The sequence below is a fragment of the Microcebus murinus genome, chromosome 12, assembly GCF_040939455.1.
Source record: "Microcebus murinus isolate Inina chromosome 12, M.murinus_Inina_mat1.0, whole genome shotgun sequence".
Classification (NCBI taxonomy): domain Eukaryota; kingdom Metazoa; phylum Chordata; class Mammalia; order Primates; family Cheirogaleidae; genus Microcebus; species Microcebus murinus.
Window position 1 is genome coordinate 59,571,662 of NC_134115.1, and position 16,228 is coordinate 59,587,889.

The 16,228-nt window shown below is 39.9% G+C and overlaps 1 protein-coding gene across 1 annotated transcript in view; it reads left to right on the plus strand.

Annotated features, from left to right (window-relative positions):
• Positions 1 to 3,807: 3,807 nt before the first annotated feature.
• The window catches only part of MELK (maternal embryonic leucine zipper kinase), a 73,672-nt gene continuing 61,251 nt past the window's right edge, over positions 3,808 to 16,228 (plus strand). The window contains exons 1-4 of the mRNA XM_012769935.2: positions 3,808 to 3,937; positions 10,647 to 10,742; positions 12,498 to 12,583; positions 14,620 to 14,736. Coding sequence (XP_012625389.1) covers positions 10,685 to 10,742; positions 12,498 to 12,583; positions 14,620 to 14,736 — 261 coding nt within the window. The 5' untranslated portion in view covers positions 3,808 to 3,937; positions 10,647 to 10,684. The remainder of the gene's footprint in view (positions 3,938 to 10,646; positions 10,743 to 12,497; positions 12,584 to 14,619; positions 14,737 to 16,228) is intronic.

The following is a 16,228-nucleotide window of genomic DNA, read 5'->3' on the forward strand; positions in this document are numbered from 1 at the left end:
CTCTGGCTCTCTCTAAAATGAAAATCTAAAATCTAATCTCTCTAAAATGCAAATCCTTTCCCTTTCCTGGTGAGCACCCCTCCCTCTAGCCTGGCACACACACCCTTCCACAGGATCCCCTGCTTATCAGCTCTTCCTTTCTTGCCATACCCCTATATCCTGTGCTACCCCCAGCTTGCCCATCTCCATGGAGACTTGTGTTTTCTTGCTGCTATTCTTCTGCACATGCAGTTTCTCCTGCCTGGGCAATGCTCTTCTTCCCTTATCAAACACTTTTATTATTTTCAAAGCCTATCTCCAGTACAAACTATTTCAATTCCCTGGTCAGAATTCATTGCTCCCCTTTCAGCTGTATACAGAATGGCTGCATGCACTTGTATTTAGCATTTCCTGTTTGGTCCTTATTAGAGTTTACCAACTCTAATATGAGTCTGTTTGTGGGTCTGACTCCTCTGTCTCTGAGCTCCCTTGGACAGAAGCCACAACTCTCTTCTTCCTTTCTCTGCCATTGTCCTGAACAGGGCTTGGAATAGGGTAGTCACTAGTGACTGATGAAAGAACGAATAGCACAAATTACCCTGTGTGAGAGTGGCAGGCATTTGAGTATAGAGATGATGCATGTAAGTGCCCATTAATAGCTAAAAAAACTATAGTAGGTTTTATTATTGCTGCTAATGGTGTTATTATTGGTAGAGATGTTACATCCCAAGTGCCCTGACCCACCCAGTCAGTGACTCTTTTTTTTTTTTGAGACAGAGTCTCACTCTGTTGCCTGGGCTAGAGTGCCATGGTGTCAGCCTAGCTCACAGCAACCTCAAACTCCTGGACTCAAGCAATCCTGCTGCCTCAGCCTCCCTAGTAGCTGGGACTACAGGCATGTGCCACCATGCCTGGCTAATTTTTTCTATATATTTTTAGTTGGCCAGTTAATTTCTTTCTATTTTTAGTAGAGACAGGGTCTTGCTCTTGCCCAGGCTGGTTTCGAACTCCTGACTGTGAGTGATCCACCCGCCTCAGCCTCCCAGAGTGCTAGGATTTTAGGCGTGAACCACCGTGCCGGGCCAGTCAGTGACTCTTGAAACAGGGAGCAGCAGGATCGGGATCCAGCCTCCTTATGGTATCATGAGGAAACAGGACCACCAGAGGATCATGCTCTTCTTTCAGGTCCCACATCTCAGAGCTGCTGCCTTCTTGAACTGGGCTGTTTTCTCTTGTTGCATAATTACTCTGCTTAATTCAGTGGTATTCAAACTGTTTTGAATAGGTACGCTCAAAATAATCTTGAAAATTTTAAGTAGACATCTAAATATTTTCATCATGATTTTGAATAGTCACAAAGGATATAATTTCCTATTATTGTAAATACAAATATGTGGACATAACTCATTTTATTGCACATTTATTTATTGCACTTTGCAGACACTACCTTATCTACAGATTGAAGGTTTGTGGCAACCCTGTGTCGAACAAGTCTATATATCAGTGTCATTTTTCCAACAGCATGTGCTCATTTCGTGTCTCTGTGTTGCATTTTGGTAATTTTCACAATGTTTCAAAATTTTTCATTATTATATCTGTTATGAACTGTGATCAGTGATGCTTGATGTTACTATTAAAATTGTTTTGGGGCGCCATGAAATGTGCCCATATAAGATGGTGAAGCTAATCCATAAATGTTGTGCGTGTTCTGACTATTCCATCAACTGGACTTTAGTAGAGGAAGTCACTGCAGATTTGGTGGAAATATCAAGAGAACTAGAATTAGAAGTGGAACCAGAAGATGTGACTGAATTGCTGCAATCTCGTGATAAAACTTGAACAGACCAGGAGTTTCTTTTTATGGATGAGCAATGAAAGTGGTTTCTTGAGATGGAATCTACTCCTGGTGAAGATGCTGTGAACATTCATTGAAATGGCAACAACGGATTTAAAATATTACATAAACTTAGTTGATAAAGCAGTGGCAGGGTTTGAGAGGACTGACTCCAATTTTGAAAGAAGTTCTACTGTGGGAAAATGCTATTGAACAGCATTACATGCTACAGAGAAAACTTATGAAAGGGAGAGTCGGTTGATATGGTAAACTTCATTGTTGTCTTATTTTAGGAAATTGCCACAGCCACCCCAACATTCAGCCACCACCACCCTGATCAGTCAGCAACCATAACACTGAGGCAAGACTCTCCATCAGCAAAAGCTTATGACTTGATGATGGCTCAGATAATTACGTTAAATTAAGTTTAGCCTAAAGCTGCCTCCTTACATATTTTAAGTTTGGCCTAAAGATTTCTCCATACATAGTGTACTATAACCCAACTGAATGCATAAACAGACCGTAACTTACTTTCATAACAAGTGGCCAATCTCAGCAGTGGAGTTTAGGCTAACCACAGGTGGCCAACTGTTCAAACCTTGTTCAAATAAGGCAGAAGTTGAGCTCTCATCAATTCAGCTGTTTTTATATCTCACTTCCATTTTCTGTCCATAATGTTATCTGACTATGTGGCAGCCCTAAAGTTGCTCTGAACCTATTCTGGTTCTGAGTGATTCTGGAATTTGCAGATTTGTAAATTGTTCTTTGCTCAATTTCTTTGTAAAATTTAATTTGCCTAAAGTTTTTCTTTTAACAATTGTTAGCATTTTTAAGCAATAAACTATTTTAAAATTAAGGTATGTACTTTCTTTAGACACAATGCTATTGCACACTTAATAAACTACAACATAGTGTAAATGTAACTTTTACATGTACTGGGAAACCAAAACATTCGTGCGACTCACTTTATTGCAATATTTGCTTTATTGCAGTGGTCTAGAACTGAACCCACAATATCTCTGAAGTATGCCTGTATTTTCAGAAGCTGGATTATAATAAACATTTTAAAATAAAGCTGTAACATTACTCTTTTAAGGGTCTCCAATGCGTTGGAAATACCGGGGATGATACCCACCATCATTCAAAAAAAAAAAAAAAATTAACAAAAATACACACCCTCTTCTTTAACAGTAGCTCATTTTCTCCCTTTTTTCTCTTCTCCCCTCCCCTCCCCTCCCCTCCCATCTCCTCCCCTCTTCTCTTTTCTTTTTTTTTTTGAGACAGAGTCTCGCTTTGTTGCCCAGGCTAGAGTGAGTGCCCTGGCGTCAGCCTAGCTCACAGCAACCTTAATCTCCTGGGCTCAAGCGATCCTACTGCCTCAGCCTCCCGAGTAGCTGGGACTACAGGCACGAGCCACCATGCCCGGCTAATTTTTTCTCTATATATATATTTTTAGTTGGCCAATTAGTTTATTTCTATTTTTAGTAGAGGCGGAGTCTCGCTCAGGCTGGTTTCGAACTCCTGACCTTGAGCAATCCACCCACCTCTGCTTCCCAGAGTGCTAGGATTACAGGCGTGAGCCGCCATGGCCGGGCCTCCCAGGGGTTCTTATTCCTCGTGGCAACACATTTTATTAAGAATCAGGCGAGGGGAGAGGTAAACCTGTCTTTGTTGGGTGGGAGCACCACCACAGGGCAAGTAAAGAGGAAAATGCGAACTGACTACTAGGGACTTCTCTGTCGGATCAATTTTAGGAAGGAGAACAAACGTTAAGAAAGTTGAGTGTGTGGAAACTTTCCATGTCACCTGGAAAACTCTTCAGGCTCAAACCCAGTTTGAAGACCAAGACCCTCAACTACCCCTCTGCAGCACAACAGAACCACCCCGCGGTGCCACTAGCAGCTCCAGGTCGACCGGCCACCGAGCCCACCGTGCGCAACACCCTCCCCGGGACGCGGCGTCGCGCTTGGCCCCGCCCCTTCCGGCCCGGGAGATTTGAGTGCCTTGGCGGGCGGAAGTGACCAGAACCCCACTACTGGAAGGCTCGCTAGGAACTCTTCGCTGCAGCCGCTTCGCTCGGGACGGCTGATCGGCGTCTCTGTCCTGTCCGGCCCCGCCCCTCAGGTCAGTTCTCCTGCCGCCCACCGCAGCCGTAGGTGAGGGCTGGTGTCTGGGCTGTGCGGGGCGCGGGGCGCGGCGGCCCACGCCCAGTTTGCTGCTGGCCTTAGGGAGTCTGGAAAATTTCATCGGAGAACCTGTTCCCCAGCCCTGTTTCCTGGATGAGATATTTAGCCTTTCCGACCCCCAGTTTTCTCCTCTGCACGTGGCTTTAATGACAGTACCTACCTCACAGAATTATTGAAGAGGTGTTCAGGCAAATCGTTTGCTACCTAGGAGGCTGCGAGAGACGTGAATTTCCATTTCCAGTTTTCCGTTGCCGTGACCCTGACTGTCTCCGGGAAAGAAGTTCTAAGAAGGATTTCTAGTTATTTCTATTTGTACAACTGAAGGACTGGGGCAGTCCTTTAAAAACGGAAAGTTGTTACTCCCTTTTCCTAGTCCGAATCCTTCCTGTCCCTTCATCTCCTCGAAATTGTGGTTTAAGAGGCTCATACTAAAAGAATATGCACCGAACGCTATAGCAGTAAAAGGAGGAGCAAGGTTGCTTCCCCGTAAGAAATCTGTGGGGGAGACTCCCCAAAGAAGGTAGCCCAAGAGGGTGATCAGGATCCTAGCACCTGAGATGAATAATTGTTTTTGAGCTTCATCTTTGGTATTTCTCTTTGATTTTTAGAACGAGGGAAGGTGGGAAGTATCAGAGGTGCCTGGATGTTTGTTTAGAAGCCATTGTTACTAACTTTTTTTTTTTTTTTTTTTGAGACAGAGTCTCACTCTGTTGCCCAGGCTAGAGTGAGGGCCGTGTAGGCAGCCTAGCTCACAGCAACCTCAAACTCCTGGGCTCAAGCAATCCTCCTGCCTCAGCCTCCCAAGTAGCTGGGACTACAGGCATGCTCCACCATACCTGGCTAATTTTCTTTCTGTATATTTTTAGCTGTCCAATTAATTTCTTTCTGTTTATAGTAGAGACAGGGTCTCGTTCTTTTTCAGGCTGGTTTCGAACTCCTGACCTGGAGCAATCCTCCTGCCTGGGCCTCCCAGAGTGCTAGGATTACAGGCGTGAGCCACCGCGACCAGCCCTTAATGCCTTTAGGAACGAATACTTTGTTGGTACTCCCAGGAACCGAGGCAGGGGCTCTCAAGGGAACAGGGCAGGATGCTAATTAATTGTATTACAAGGCTATATTATCAAAGCTATTCTGTATTCTCATTTGAAATTATCCTTAGCATCATTCTTACTAAGCTTACTAGACAAGATAAATGTATTATGCAGCAAGTAATAGATTAGCCCAAATAGTACTATGTTGGTAACAAAATGCCCCCAATTTGTTGCTATTCTATAAAATTTAACCGCATACCTCCCATTATCAAGCCAATTCCTTGTTTCCTCAGTGAAGTTCAATATCCCAATTATATATGCCCCCAAATCTTTTATTTAGTCATACTCAGGACACTCAGGTGTCTGATTGAGGTCTTGTTTCCTTCTTCATTACCTCAGTTGAGAGGCTGCTTTCCAGGTTGACTGATAAAATACTTCCTTTAACAGCTACTAAATTGGGTTACTCCAATCACAAGTCTTTCTTGCGTTCTGTATTAGCAAATTCTAGGGAATAAACAGGGCACTTAAGAATATTTAGAACTACATATCCACAAAATTTGAAAATCAAGTATAATCTGCTATTAGTAGGCCAGGTGCGGTGGCTCATTCTTGTAATCCCAGCATTTTGGGAGGCCAGGGGGGAGGGTCTCTTGAGGCCAGGAGTTTGACACTAGCCTCAGTAATATAGTGAGACCTCATCTCTTCAACACCACCACCAACAAAATATTAGCCAGACATAGTAGTGCATGCCTGTAGTCTAACTGCTGGGGAGGATAAGGCAGGAGGATCACTTGAACCCATTATGAGGTTACAGTGAGCTATGATCAGGCCACTGCACTCTAGCCTGGGCAACAGAACAGAAACCCCGTCTCTTAAAAGAAATCCACCATCAGTATAGCAGTTTGTAATGTGAGCACTAGTTTTCTTAATATATTAATAGTAGCTAAATTGATATTCCCTAGATTCGGTAGATGTAATCTAGGCCCACATTGGTTTTACTCATCCAAGACATGGTATAATTTGAGGGAAGGGGGTAGATAGAGGAAATAGAAGGAAAAAAAAAAGGTGCATGGTTTCGGTCTTAACTTAGTTGTTAGATTGACAACTAGTTGTTCAGAGGCTATGACCTGAAGTTTATAACTCATTTGGAAGAAAACTATCAAGACACTCTAATATGCCTAATCTGGGGAAGTGAATTCCAACATTTTACAAATTGCTTTCTCTTTCTGAGAGTGAAATTGAATAGCCCAGTCCTTTGTATGGAATTTAGACGTGCAGTGTTGGCAATTAGGATTCTTGCATTTCCTGACACCTACTTTCCCTTTGTCCATTTCCACCTCTACCTTCCATGATTTTTAACCTTCGAAATATCTCTTTGTGTTTCTTCTTTAGCCCCTGTGTTCTGAGTACCCCAATACAGCATTAATTGAGGGCTTTGCTCTCTAATGAACCTGATAGTCTACTTTTATAGCCGACAACTTTCCAATCAAATTTATAGCCCAACATTCCTCCATTTCCATTCTCCCATTCTTTCTCTTAGTATCCCAGAGAGTTCTGAGCCTTGGGTTGACTTTTATTATTTCTGCTTTTATTGCCTGTTTTGGAATTTCTTAGTCCTGTGATTCCTGTTTTTTTAGAATGGGGTTCCACTTTGCTCTCGTATTTGCCCACTGACAAATGCCCTTTAAAATATTTCTGAATTAGTGTTGCTGTTAAGAGTATTTCTAATCCTGTACCTTCAGGTGTCCAGTGAGAATAAATGTGTCCTCTGTAGTATCTCCTTCCCTTGAGTAACTTCTGCCACTCTAGTGGAAGCAGAAAAGTTTCATTTTATATTACCAATTTTCCCTCAGCTCTCGGATCTGACCTTACTTCTTCTAATGTTTGCTTACCTTATTCATGCAGGTTCAACCAGATTAAATGTTCAATCTTCTTATTAAGTTAGTCCACTGCAATGTCTTCCTAGGAAATGGCTAATATTTTTATTGTATCAGAACCTCTTTTGTCCATTATCATTTTCTTTGCTATTTCAGCTTTGACATTGAGACTAAAACCTGTTTTTTTAAAGCTGATTCAAGTTTTTCTTGAGTTTTGATGTTTTTCCTTCCAAAGCTTGTATTCTACTTTTTTGTTCATTGATAAAATTTTTAAAGACTTTTTACTTGTGATAATAATTTACCTTTTTCCTTCAAGTAAAATTATTCATGGAATCAATGTTTTAGGCATTTAAAAATGATATTTAAAAAATACCTTTGTGGCTCTGGGGGTTTTGGTAATTTCATTCAGATTTTTTTCAACTTCATTTTTAAGGAGATGATCCATCCTCATCGTATGAAGGGTCTACCCCATTACTCTGTTTTCCTTTATAAGCACACCACTCTCTTGATGTTGGACTTATATTCTAGGTCTTTCAAATTCATGACTGTTATAAGGCTTAGTAGCATTCAGTTCTGGATGTTTTTCATGACAGGATGAAAAACAGAACTGGAAGGTAGTAAACGTGATACCTGCCATTCATCAATCTCAGCCTTAAGTGGGCTTACTAGAGCTCTGCCTGTTGGTGAAATGAGACTATCTGGCTCTAGAAATGAGCACGAGCACCAGGTCTTCACTATTGAGAAGCAGTAATCATGATGTATGGGCTTTGTCCTTTCCAGGTAGAACTTTGTTTCCTGAGTCCCAGGTGGCTATGAATGTACTTATTTAACCTATTGAAGTGCTAGAGAGAAGGGGGTCCTGAGATTCTGAACGAACACTGGGCTGCCATTACTAGTCCATTGCTAGGTCACCAAGGGAGATTTGTGCTCAGGTGACAGGCCAAGCAAGAGGGAGGATTTCATTACTAGCTGGGCCTTGGCCTCAAACCTGTTTGTGAACATTATAGCCCTGGTATGCTGTGCTGGACTATATGGGAGATTCTTTTTGCCTGTTTCAGTGACTTCCACTTCCCCTGAGCCCTTCAGATTCCTACTTGGCTTTCTAAGGGATATGGAGACATCTCTTCCCAAGGTTGAGATTCCAAATCTTTCTTTCTATACTAGCTTTTGGGAAGAAGAGTCCCTTAGAAAAACCATTTCTGTATAGATTCAGAGAGCTTTAACTCCATGTCTAGATATAAAGAAAGCTCTACTTTGTAGCACCTAAACTCAACTCAAGCACTTTTAGAAAATTTACTTAGAAATCTACTTCCTAGAAACTTTCTTTTATTATTAAATAATTTTAGTGTTTTCTTCCTTCTTGGCTTTCATGAAAGTGTTCTAATTCTTATTTTTCTAAGCATTCTCTCGCTGCTTCCTTTTGCCGCTCCTAGCTAATACATTTGGTATTAACTGTCTATGTTTTAACTGTCTATGTTTTTTTTTTTTTTTTGTATATATATACTTTTAGTTGGTCAATTAATTTATTTCTATTTTTAGTAGAGACGGGGTCTCGCTCAGGCTGGTTTCGAACTCCCGACCTTGAGCAATCCGCCCGCCTCGGCCTCCCAGAGTGCTAGGATTACAGGCGTGAGCCACCGCGCCCGGCCTAACTGTCTATGTTTTAAACATTTAAAGATTTGTTATTCATTTTTCTTTTTTTTTTTTTTTTTTTTTTTTTTTTTGAGACAGAGTCTTGCTTTGTTGTCCAGGCTAGAGTGAGTGCCGTGGCGTCAGCCTAGCTCACAGCAACCTCAAACTCCTGGGCTCAAGCGATCCTACTGCCTGAGAGCTAGGATTACAGGCGTGAGCCACCGCGCCCGGCCTGTTATTCATTTTTAAGTCTTTACAATAACTAATTGGTTTTGTGTATAGTATGAGACAGAGATGCAATGTTGTTGTTTTTTTCCTATATGGCTAACCAATTGTCCCAGCTCCAAAATCTGCATTTCCATTTGCTATTCCTCTAAAAGCAATTTTAGTTCAGTACGTGTCAACTTTTTCTTCCTATGGGATCTTTGCACCCAAGTTTTTCTCTTTCTAGAATGTTCTTTCTCTAATTCATTGTGGGCTAACAATTGTTAAGGCCTATGGACCAAAGACCACTAGGAACACAGTTGTAATAAAACCCATGGGGTGTTTTTAGCTTGCTGCAGCAAGAGAAACTACATCTGAGGACTTTGGATAGCCTCAGAGAGACATGAGAGGGGCTTAGAGGATTTGGGCTTGTACTGGGTCATTTTAAGAAGGGATTAGGGAAGCAGGGAGCAGTTTGGGAATGGATGCTGTCAAAGAACTGGGGCCATTTCTGCATTTGTGTATCTTAGGAAGCAGGAGAAGGGAAAAATGAGGTGGGGCTAAGGATGTCATTGATGAGAAAGCAGTTAGTAAAATAATGGATCATTATCATTTTAACAGTCTTGTACAGAAATATTATTTACATGGTCACATTCAGGTTCTGTTGGAACTGTGATTCAAGTTTTGATAGGAATATTGCACTCTGATTACCAGCAGGGCTGATTTTCTTTTTCTTAATTCTTATCCTTTGGATTAGATCTTGGCTTAAATATTACCTTCTCAGAGACCCACTCTAACAGCTGTTGCTTATTTTTGTTCTAGTGTTTATTACAAATTATAACTATTTAATTTGTTGCTTATTTACCTTTTGTTGTCTCTACTAGAATGAACACTCCATGAAGGTAGAACCATATTTCTTCTCCATTATAGCCCTAGTGCTGGGCATACGTTTGGCACATCATAGGTGCTCAGTAAACATCCAGATGAATAAATGAGTGAATAAAAGCAAATTCAGGGTTAATAGTCTAGAGCCTCATTACCAGTTCTGCCAGACATATTGCTGATCTCTAGTTAAAGTCAACTAAGAGCATATTCTCCACAAGTAAGATGAAGTTGGCATGAAGGTGACTTTATTAATCAGCATAATAGGGCTTTACTCATCCCAACGGTTTTTTGTAGTACTATTTGATTTTAAAACTTAGGGAGACAAAATCAGTATGATCTATCTAAGATTTTTTTACAACTAATTTTTATATATTATTTGATACATACTTGAGTATGTATAACATGTAAGTTGTGAAGTATAATAAATATACTCATTATATGTATCTTATACGTAATAAAATTGTATATCATTGGAATGTTACTTTGCTATCCCTATTGACCAAAGAAATGATCATTTTTTCATGTCTTTCTTGCCCATTTGTGTTTCTTTATGAAATGTTTTTTATATCATTTGCTTATTTTTCTGTTGGGTTTTCTTATTGTGTTACGGTTTATATATTTCATGTATATATCTATTGTTATACATGTTGCAAGTATCTTCTCACATTTATGGTTTTCTTTTTTGATGGTGTCTTTGGATATGTAGAAGTTATTAACTTAATTGTTGTTTAATGTATTAATCTTTTTATGATTAGCACTTTATTTAAAAGGTCCTCTCCTATCCTGAAATGACAATATTTTTTAAAAAGTTTAAAGATTTATTTTTCATACTTAAGTCTTTATGTGAAATTCATTTTTAGGCATGGTATGAGTTAGGAATCCAGTTTTCTTTTTATATGGCCGATCAGTTTTTTCAGTATTATATGCCTAAGACTTACTTACATTTGCTGTTATAAGAATAGAGGAGATAATCTGGTATTATTTCCTTTATTGATTATGTACTATCTCTATCTTGTAGGTTCTTTTTGGAATTTGGAATAAACTTCTAGGAGGACTATGAAAGATTATGATGAACTTCTCAAATACTATGAATTATATGAAACTATTGGGACAGGTAATTGTTATTTTTTTCATGGAGGCAGAGGATGGATCAACTATTTGAAAGTATAGTTTATTTGGGCAGGCATGAGCTTTTTAGTCTAATATATATAGTTTTAAAATTCTTCTACCTACTTTATTAAGAATAAGTGGAACAAGGAGAATAGAGAGAAGTAGGAGAGCCCTTGTAGGTCATTGCAAAGACTTTGACTTTTATTTTAAATAAAAATCATTGGAGAGTTTTGACCCAAGGAGTAATCAGACCTGTGTTCTTACAAAGTCACTCTGGCTACTTGGTAGAGAAAAGATTGGGTTGGAGATGGCAAGGGCAGAAGGAGAGAGGTGTTAGGAGGCTTTTGCAGTAATTCAGGTGAGTGATGATAGAGATGATGGTGGCTTGGACAAGTTGATGGTAGTGAAAGTAGTGAATGGAGTGGGATTCTTTATACATACACTCTGTATATGTGTGTTTGTATTTTAATTTATTTATTGTGGTGTTAACTACGGTGAAACGTGAAGTATGCTAATTTCAATGGAATTGTATTTATATGTATACACACACACACACACACACACACACACACACACACACACACACCCTCCCCCCTCATATATTTCCTACTTAGATCAAGAAATAGACCATTTCCAGTCAGTACTTGCCTCCTTTCTCCCAATTAACCACTAATATATTTTGAACACAGAGCCAATGGGATTTTTTTTTTTTTTTGAGACAGAGTCTCACTTTGTTGCCCAGGCTAGAGTGAGTGCTGTGGTGTCAGCCTAGCTCACAGCAACCTCAAACTCCTGGGCTCAAGCAATCCTGCTACCTCAGCTTCCCGAGTAGCTGGGACTACAGGTATGCGCCACTATGCCTGGCTACTTTTTTCTATATATATTAGTTGGCCAATTAAATTCTTTCTATTTATAGTAGAGACGAGGTCTTGCTCTTGCTCAGGCTGGTTTCAAACTCCTGACCTCAAGCAATTCGCCCGCCTCGGCCTCCCAGAGTGTGGAAATTTTTTTTAGATGCCTAAGTGGAGATATTTATCCAGCTTTTGATCCTGTTTTGAATATAATCTTCATAGTTTAAAAGTTGAATGGAATTTTCATATAATTTGTCTTCTCAGCAACTTTATGTTGTATTCTAATAATGTTAATTGGCTTTTTAAATTTTTTTTTTTTTTTTTTTGAGACAGGGTTTCATTCTGTTGCCTAGGCTTCAGGGCAGTGATGACATCCTAGTTCACTGAACCTCAAACTTCTGGGCTGTAGTGAATCCTCCTCAGTCTCCAGAATAGCTGGGACTACAGGCATGCTCTGCCATCTTTGACTTTTTTTTTTTTTTAATATTTTGTTGCTATGTTTCCCAGGCTGGTCCAAACTCCTGTCCTTAAGCAATCCTTCTGCCTTGAACTCCCAAAGTCCTAGGATAAAGGTGTGAGCCACCACACCCAGCCTAGTAATATTAATTATGAAGCAGATTTAGTTGCAAGGTTAATCATAAAGCAAATTTCTAGTGTGAATGCTGCTTTTTTTAATTACAAGGTTAGAGATACCTTATTGTGGTTAAAAAAAAAAAAAAAAACCCAAAACTTTAGCTAGACATTGGATGAGAAGAGGCTAGAGTCTATGGTTAACACTTTGGAACAATAGGAAGAAAGCCACAAACTTCCAGAAAAATATGGCTCGTTAGAGCCTTTTAAAAGTATATAAAAAGATACTTGTGCCTAAATCTTGCTTATGTCTTCGTAATACATTTTTCTATATTTAGGTGGCTTTGCAAAGGTCAAACTTGCCTGCCATATCCTTACTGGAGAAATGGTAGCTATAAAAATCATGGATAAAAATGCACTAGGGGTAAGTTTAAAATTGTTTTTTTAATATTTTACCCATGGATCAGTTTTGTGAATTAAAACCCGAATTTGTTTTCATGTTCTGGTAACTGTTATTTTCTTAGACTATTATGTTCATACCCTTTTAAAAATGTATAGATCTGCAGTTTTAAAAGTAATCTGGGGAAGGGATTACTTTATCCTTCAGATTTTAATGCAGGGCAATGGCACATATTTGAAATCTGTGGTATCCATTTTTTTGTAGTTGTTTCATAGTCTTGTAGATGTTTCAGGGTATTAATATGTCCTATCTTTATTTTTTCATGATATTCTTAGTAAATATTGATCTACTTTGTAGTATAGATAAGTAGGTAGATAAATCTTATGTTCCAGCATTTTATTCAAAATGACCATAGAAGTTATCTAGTGAAATCCTTTTTCTAATCAGTCTCTTATTCCTCTACATTAACGCTTCCAGAATTTAGCAGCTCGATACCTCCTAAAGCAGCCCATTCAATTTGTATGTAGTCTTGAGTACAATGTACCTATTTTTTTTTATATTGAGGTAAAAAAGCTTGTCTCTTTTGGTGGTCTTCTTGGCCTTCATTATTTCTAAACTTGTTTTTGTATTTCCTATTGTTACTTACTTCTAGGATTTTAATGATATTTTGATTACTTCCATGGTTTTAGTCATCAGGCTCCCCAACCTGTCCCCCAACAAAGAAAAATGAAGATTATCATATCAGAATAGTCAAAGTTACAGTTGGTTCTTTTTTTTTTTTTTTTGAGACAGAGTCTCACTTTGTTGCCTAGGCTAGAGTGAGTGCCGTGGCGTCAGCCTAGCTCACAGCAACCTCAGACTCCTGGGCTCAAGCGATCCTTCTGTCTCAGCCTCCCAAGTAGCTGGGACTACAGGCATGCGCCACCATGCCCGGCTAATTTTTTCTATATATATTAGTTGGCCAATTAGTTTCTTTCTATTTATAGTAGAGACGGGGTCTCGCTCTTGCTCAGGCTGGTTTTGAACTCCCGACCTCGAGCAATCCGCCCGCCTCGGCCTCCCAGAGAGCTAGGATTACAGGCGTGAGCCACCGCGCCCGGCCTACAGTTGGTTCTTGATCAAGACCTGACTGACATCTAGTTGCATAGTCTTAGATAATTGGAGCTTGAGCCACTGATCATTAGGTTGAGTCCCTTTTTATAATAAAGTTTTATTTCTTACTTCATGGTATTTCTAGGTTTCTGTTTTTTAAATTTTTTTCAGCTTGGCTTATCCTCCTCTTCAACTACCTTTTTATTTTGAAAATTTTCTTTTTAAAAAAAAATTCTAAAAATTAAAATAGAGACAAGTTCTCCCTCTGTCACTCAGGCTGGGGTGCAGTAGAATGATCATAGCTCATTGTAACCTCAAAGTCCTGGGCTCAATGATCCTCCCACCTCAGCCTCCCAAGTAGCTGGAACTACAGGTGTGCACTACCATGCCTGGCTAATTTTTAAATTTTTTTGTAGAGACAGGGTCTCAGTATGTTGCCCAGGTTGGTCTCAAACACCTGGGCTTAAGTGATCTTCCTATCTTGGCCTGGGATTATAGGTTTGAGTTCCCCACATACCTGGCCTGTTTTGAAAATTTTCAAGCCTCCAGAAAAGTTAGGAGACTGAGACAGTGAATAGCCATATACCTTTTACCTAAATGCACTGATTTTTAGCTCAGCATGCTTCTAAAGGGGCATTGCTGAGACCAAAAGTGGTAGCATAGGCATGACAACTGAGTAAAGTGTTTCTGTCATTTTTCTTATTTGGCATGCTAACCTTGTAAGGGAGTCTGAGATTGTTTTCTGGACATTGTGCTATTGACCCACATTGAACTTGTCTTTCATAAAATCCCCAAGGCCTTTTTTACATACATACAAATAAGTTTGGTTATAGTATTCTGTATTGTTGAACAATTTGTTTTGGGGCTGTTGGTAGCTTTTGCTACTTAGTATTAAAGCTGTTGATATTGATGTTTGGAACACACCTCAAATAAACTTATTGCTTATTCCACATGATGTTTTCTCACAGAGTGATTTGCCCCGGATCAAAACAGAGATTGAAGCCTTGAAGAACCTGAGACATCAGCATATATGTCAACTCTACCATGTGCTCGAGACAGCCAATAAAATATTCATGGTTCTTGAGGTTAGTAGTATGTTCCAGAGACCTAAGAACATATGGCCACTTTATAAGTAGTTAAGAGAAAAGTAGGCTAGGGTCAGTGGCTCATGCTTGAAATCCTAGCACTTTGGGAGGCCAAGGCAGGAGGATTGCTTGAGGCCAGGAATTCAAAACCAGCCTGGGCAATAGCAAGACCCTGTTTCTACAAAGAATAAAAAAAAATATTAGCTGGGCATGGTGGCACATGCCTGTAGTCCCAGCTACTTGGGAGTCTTGAGGCAGAAGGATCTCTTGAGCCCAGGAATTCAAGGTTGCAGTGAGCTATGATCATGCCACCACAGTCCAGCCTGGGTGACAGAGTGAGATCCTGTCTCAAAAAAAAAAAAAAGTATAGTTCACTTGAACTTGAAAGATTAGAGTAAATGTTAAGTGGCTTACCTAAACTGTAACAGTTTAGGTCAAGTAGACATATAACAAATTAGAGATTCATTGCAAATGTAATCTTTCCAGTATACCTCTAATGGGGTGATGTGGTTTCAGGGATAGAATGTTAGAATTTTTTCATAGAGGGAAAGATTCATTTTGGTTTTATATGATGTATTAATTTCTTAGGGCCGTTGTAACAGATTACTATAAACTTGGTGGTTTAAAACAACAGAAATATATTGTCTCATAGTTCTGGAGGCTTGAAGTCTGAAATCAAGGTGTGGACAAGGTTGGGGTCTTCTGGAGAATCTGAGGGAAAATCTCTTCCATTCCTCTTTCCTAGTTTCTGGTGGTTGCTGGCAGTCCTTGGCATTTGTTAGCTTAGAGATGAACCACTCTAATCTCTGTCTCCATCTTCAAATGGTATTTTTCTCTCTGTGTGTCTGTGTCTGTCCAAATTTTCCTCTTCTTACGAGGACACAAGTTATTGGATTAGGGCCCATCCTAATCCAATGTGACCTCTTCTTGATTACATCTATAAAAACCCTCAGGCCGGGCGCGGTGGCTCACGCCTGTAATCCTAGCTCTCTGGGAGGCCGAGGCGGGCGGATTGCTCGAGGTCAGGAGTTCAAAACCAGCCTGAGCAAGAGCGAGACCCCGTCTCTACTATAAATAGAAAGAAATTAATTGGCCAACTGATATATATATAAAAAATTAGCCGGGCATGGTGGCGCATGCCTGTAGTCCCAGCTACTCGGGAGGCTGAGGCAGAAGGATCGCTCGAGCCCAGGAGTTTGAGGTTGCTGTGAGCTAGGCTGACGCCAGGGCACTCACTCTAGCCTGGACAACAAAGCGAGACTCTGTCTCAAAAAAAAAAAAAAAAAACCCTCTTTACAAATAAGATCACATTAACAGATACCTAATATTAGGACTTGAACATATTTTTGGGGGGATACAGTTCAAGCCGCAGCATATGGGTAGCTGCCAGTGCTTGTCATGCAGAAGTTCTTTCAAGTTTTAACCTGCCCTTTTTGGTTTGAAACATAAAGTCTTTAGAACTTTTATCATTCATCTCTTGTTTCATTATCCT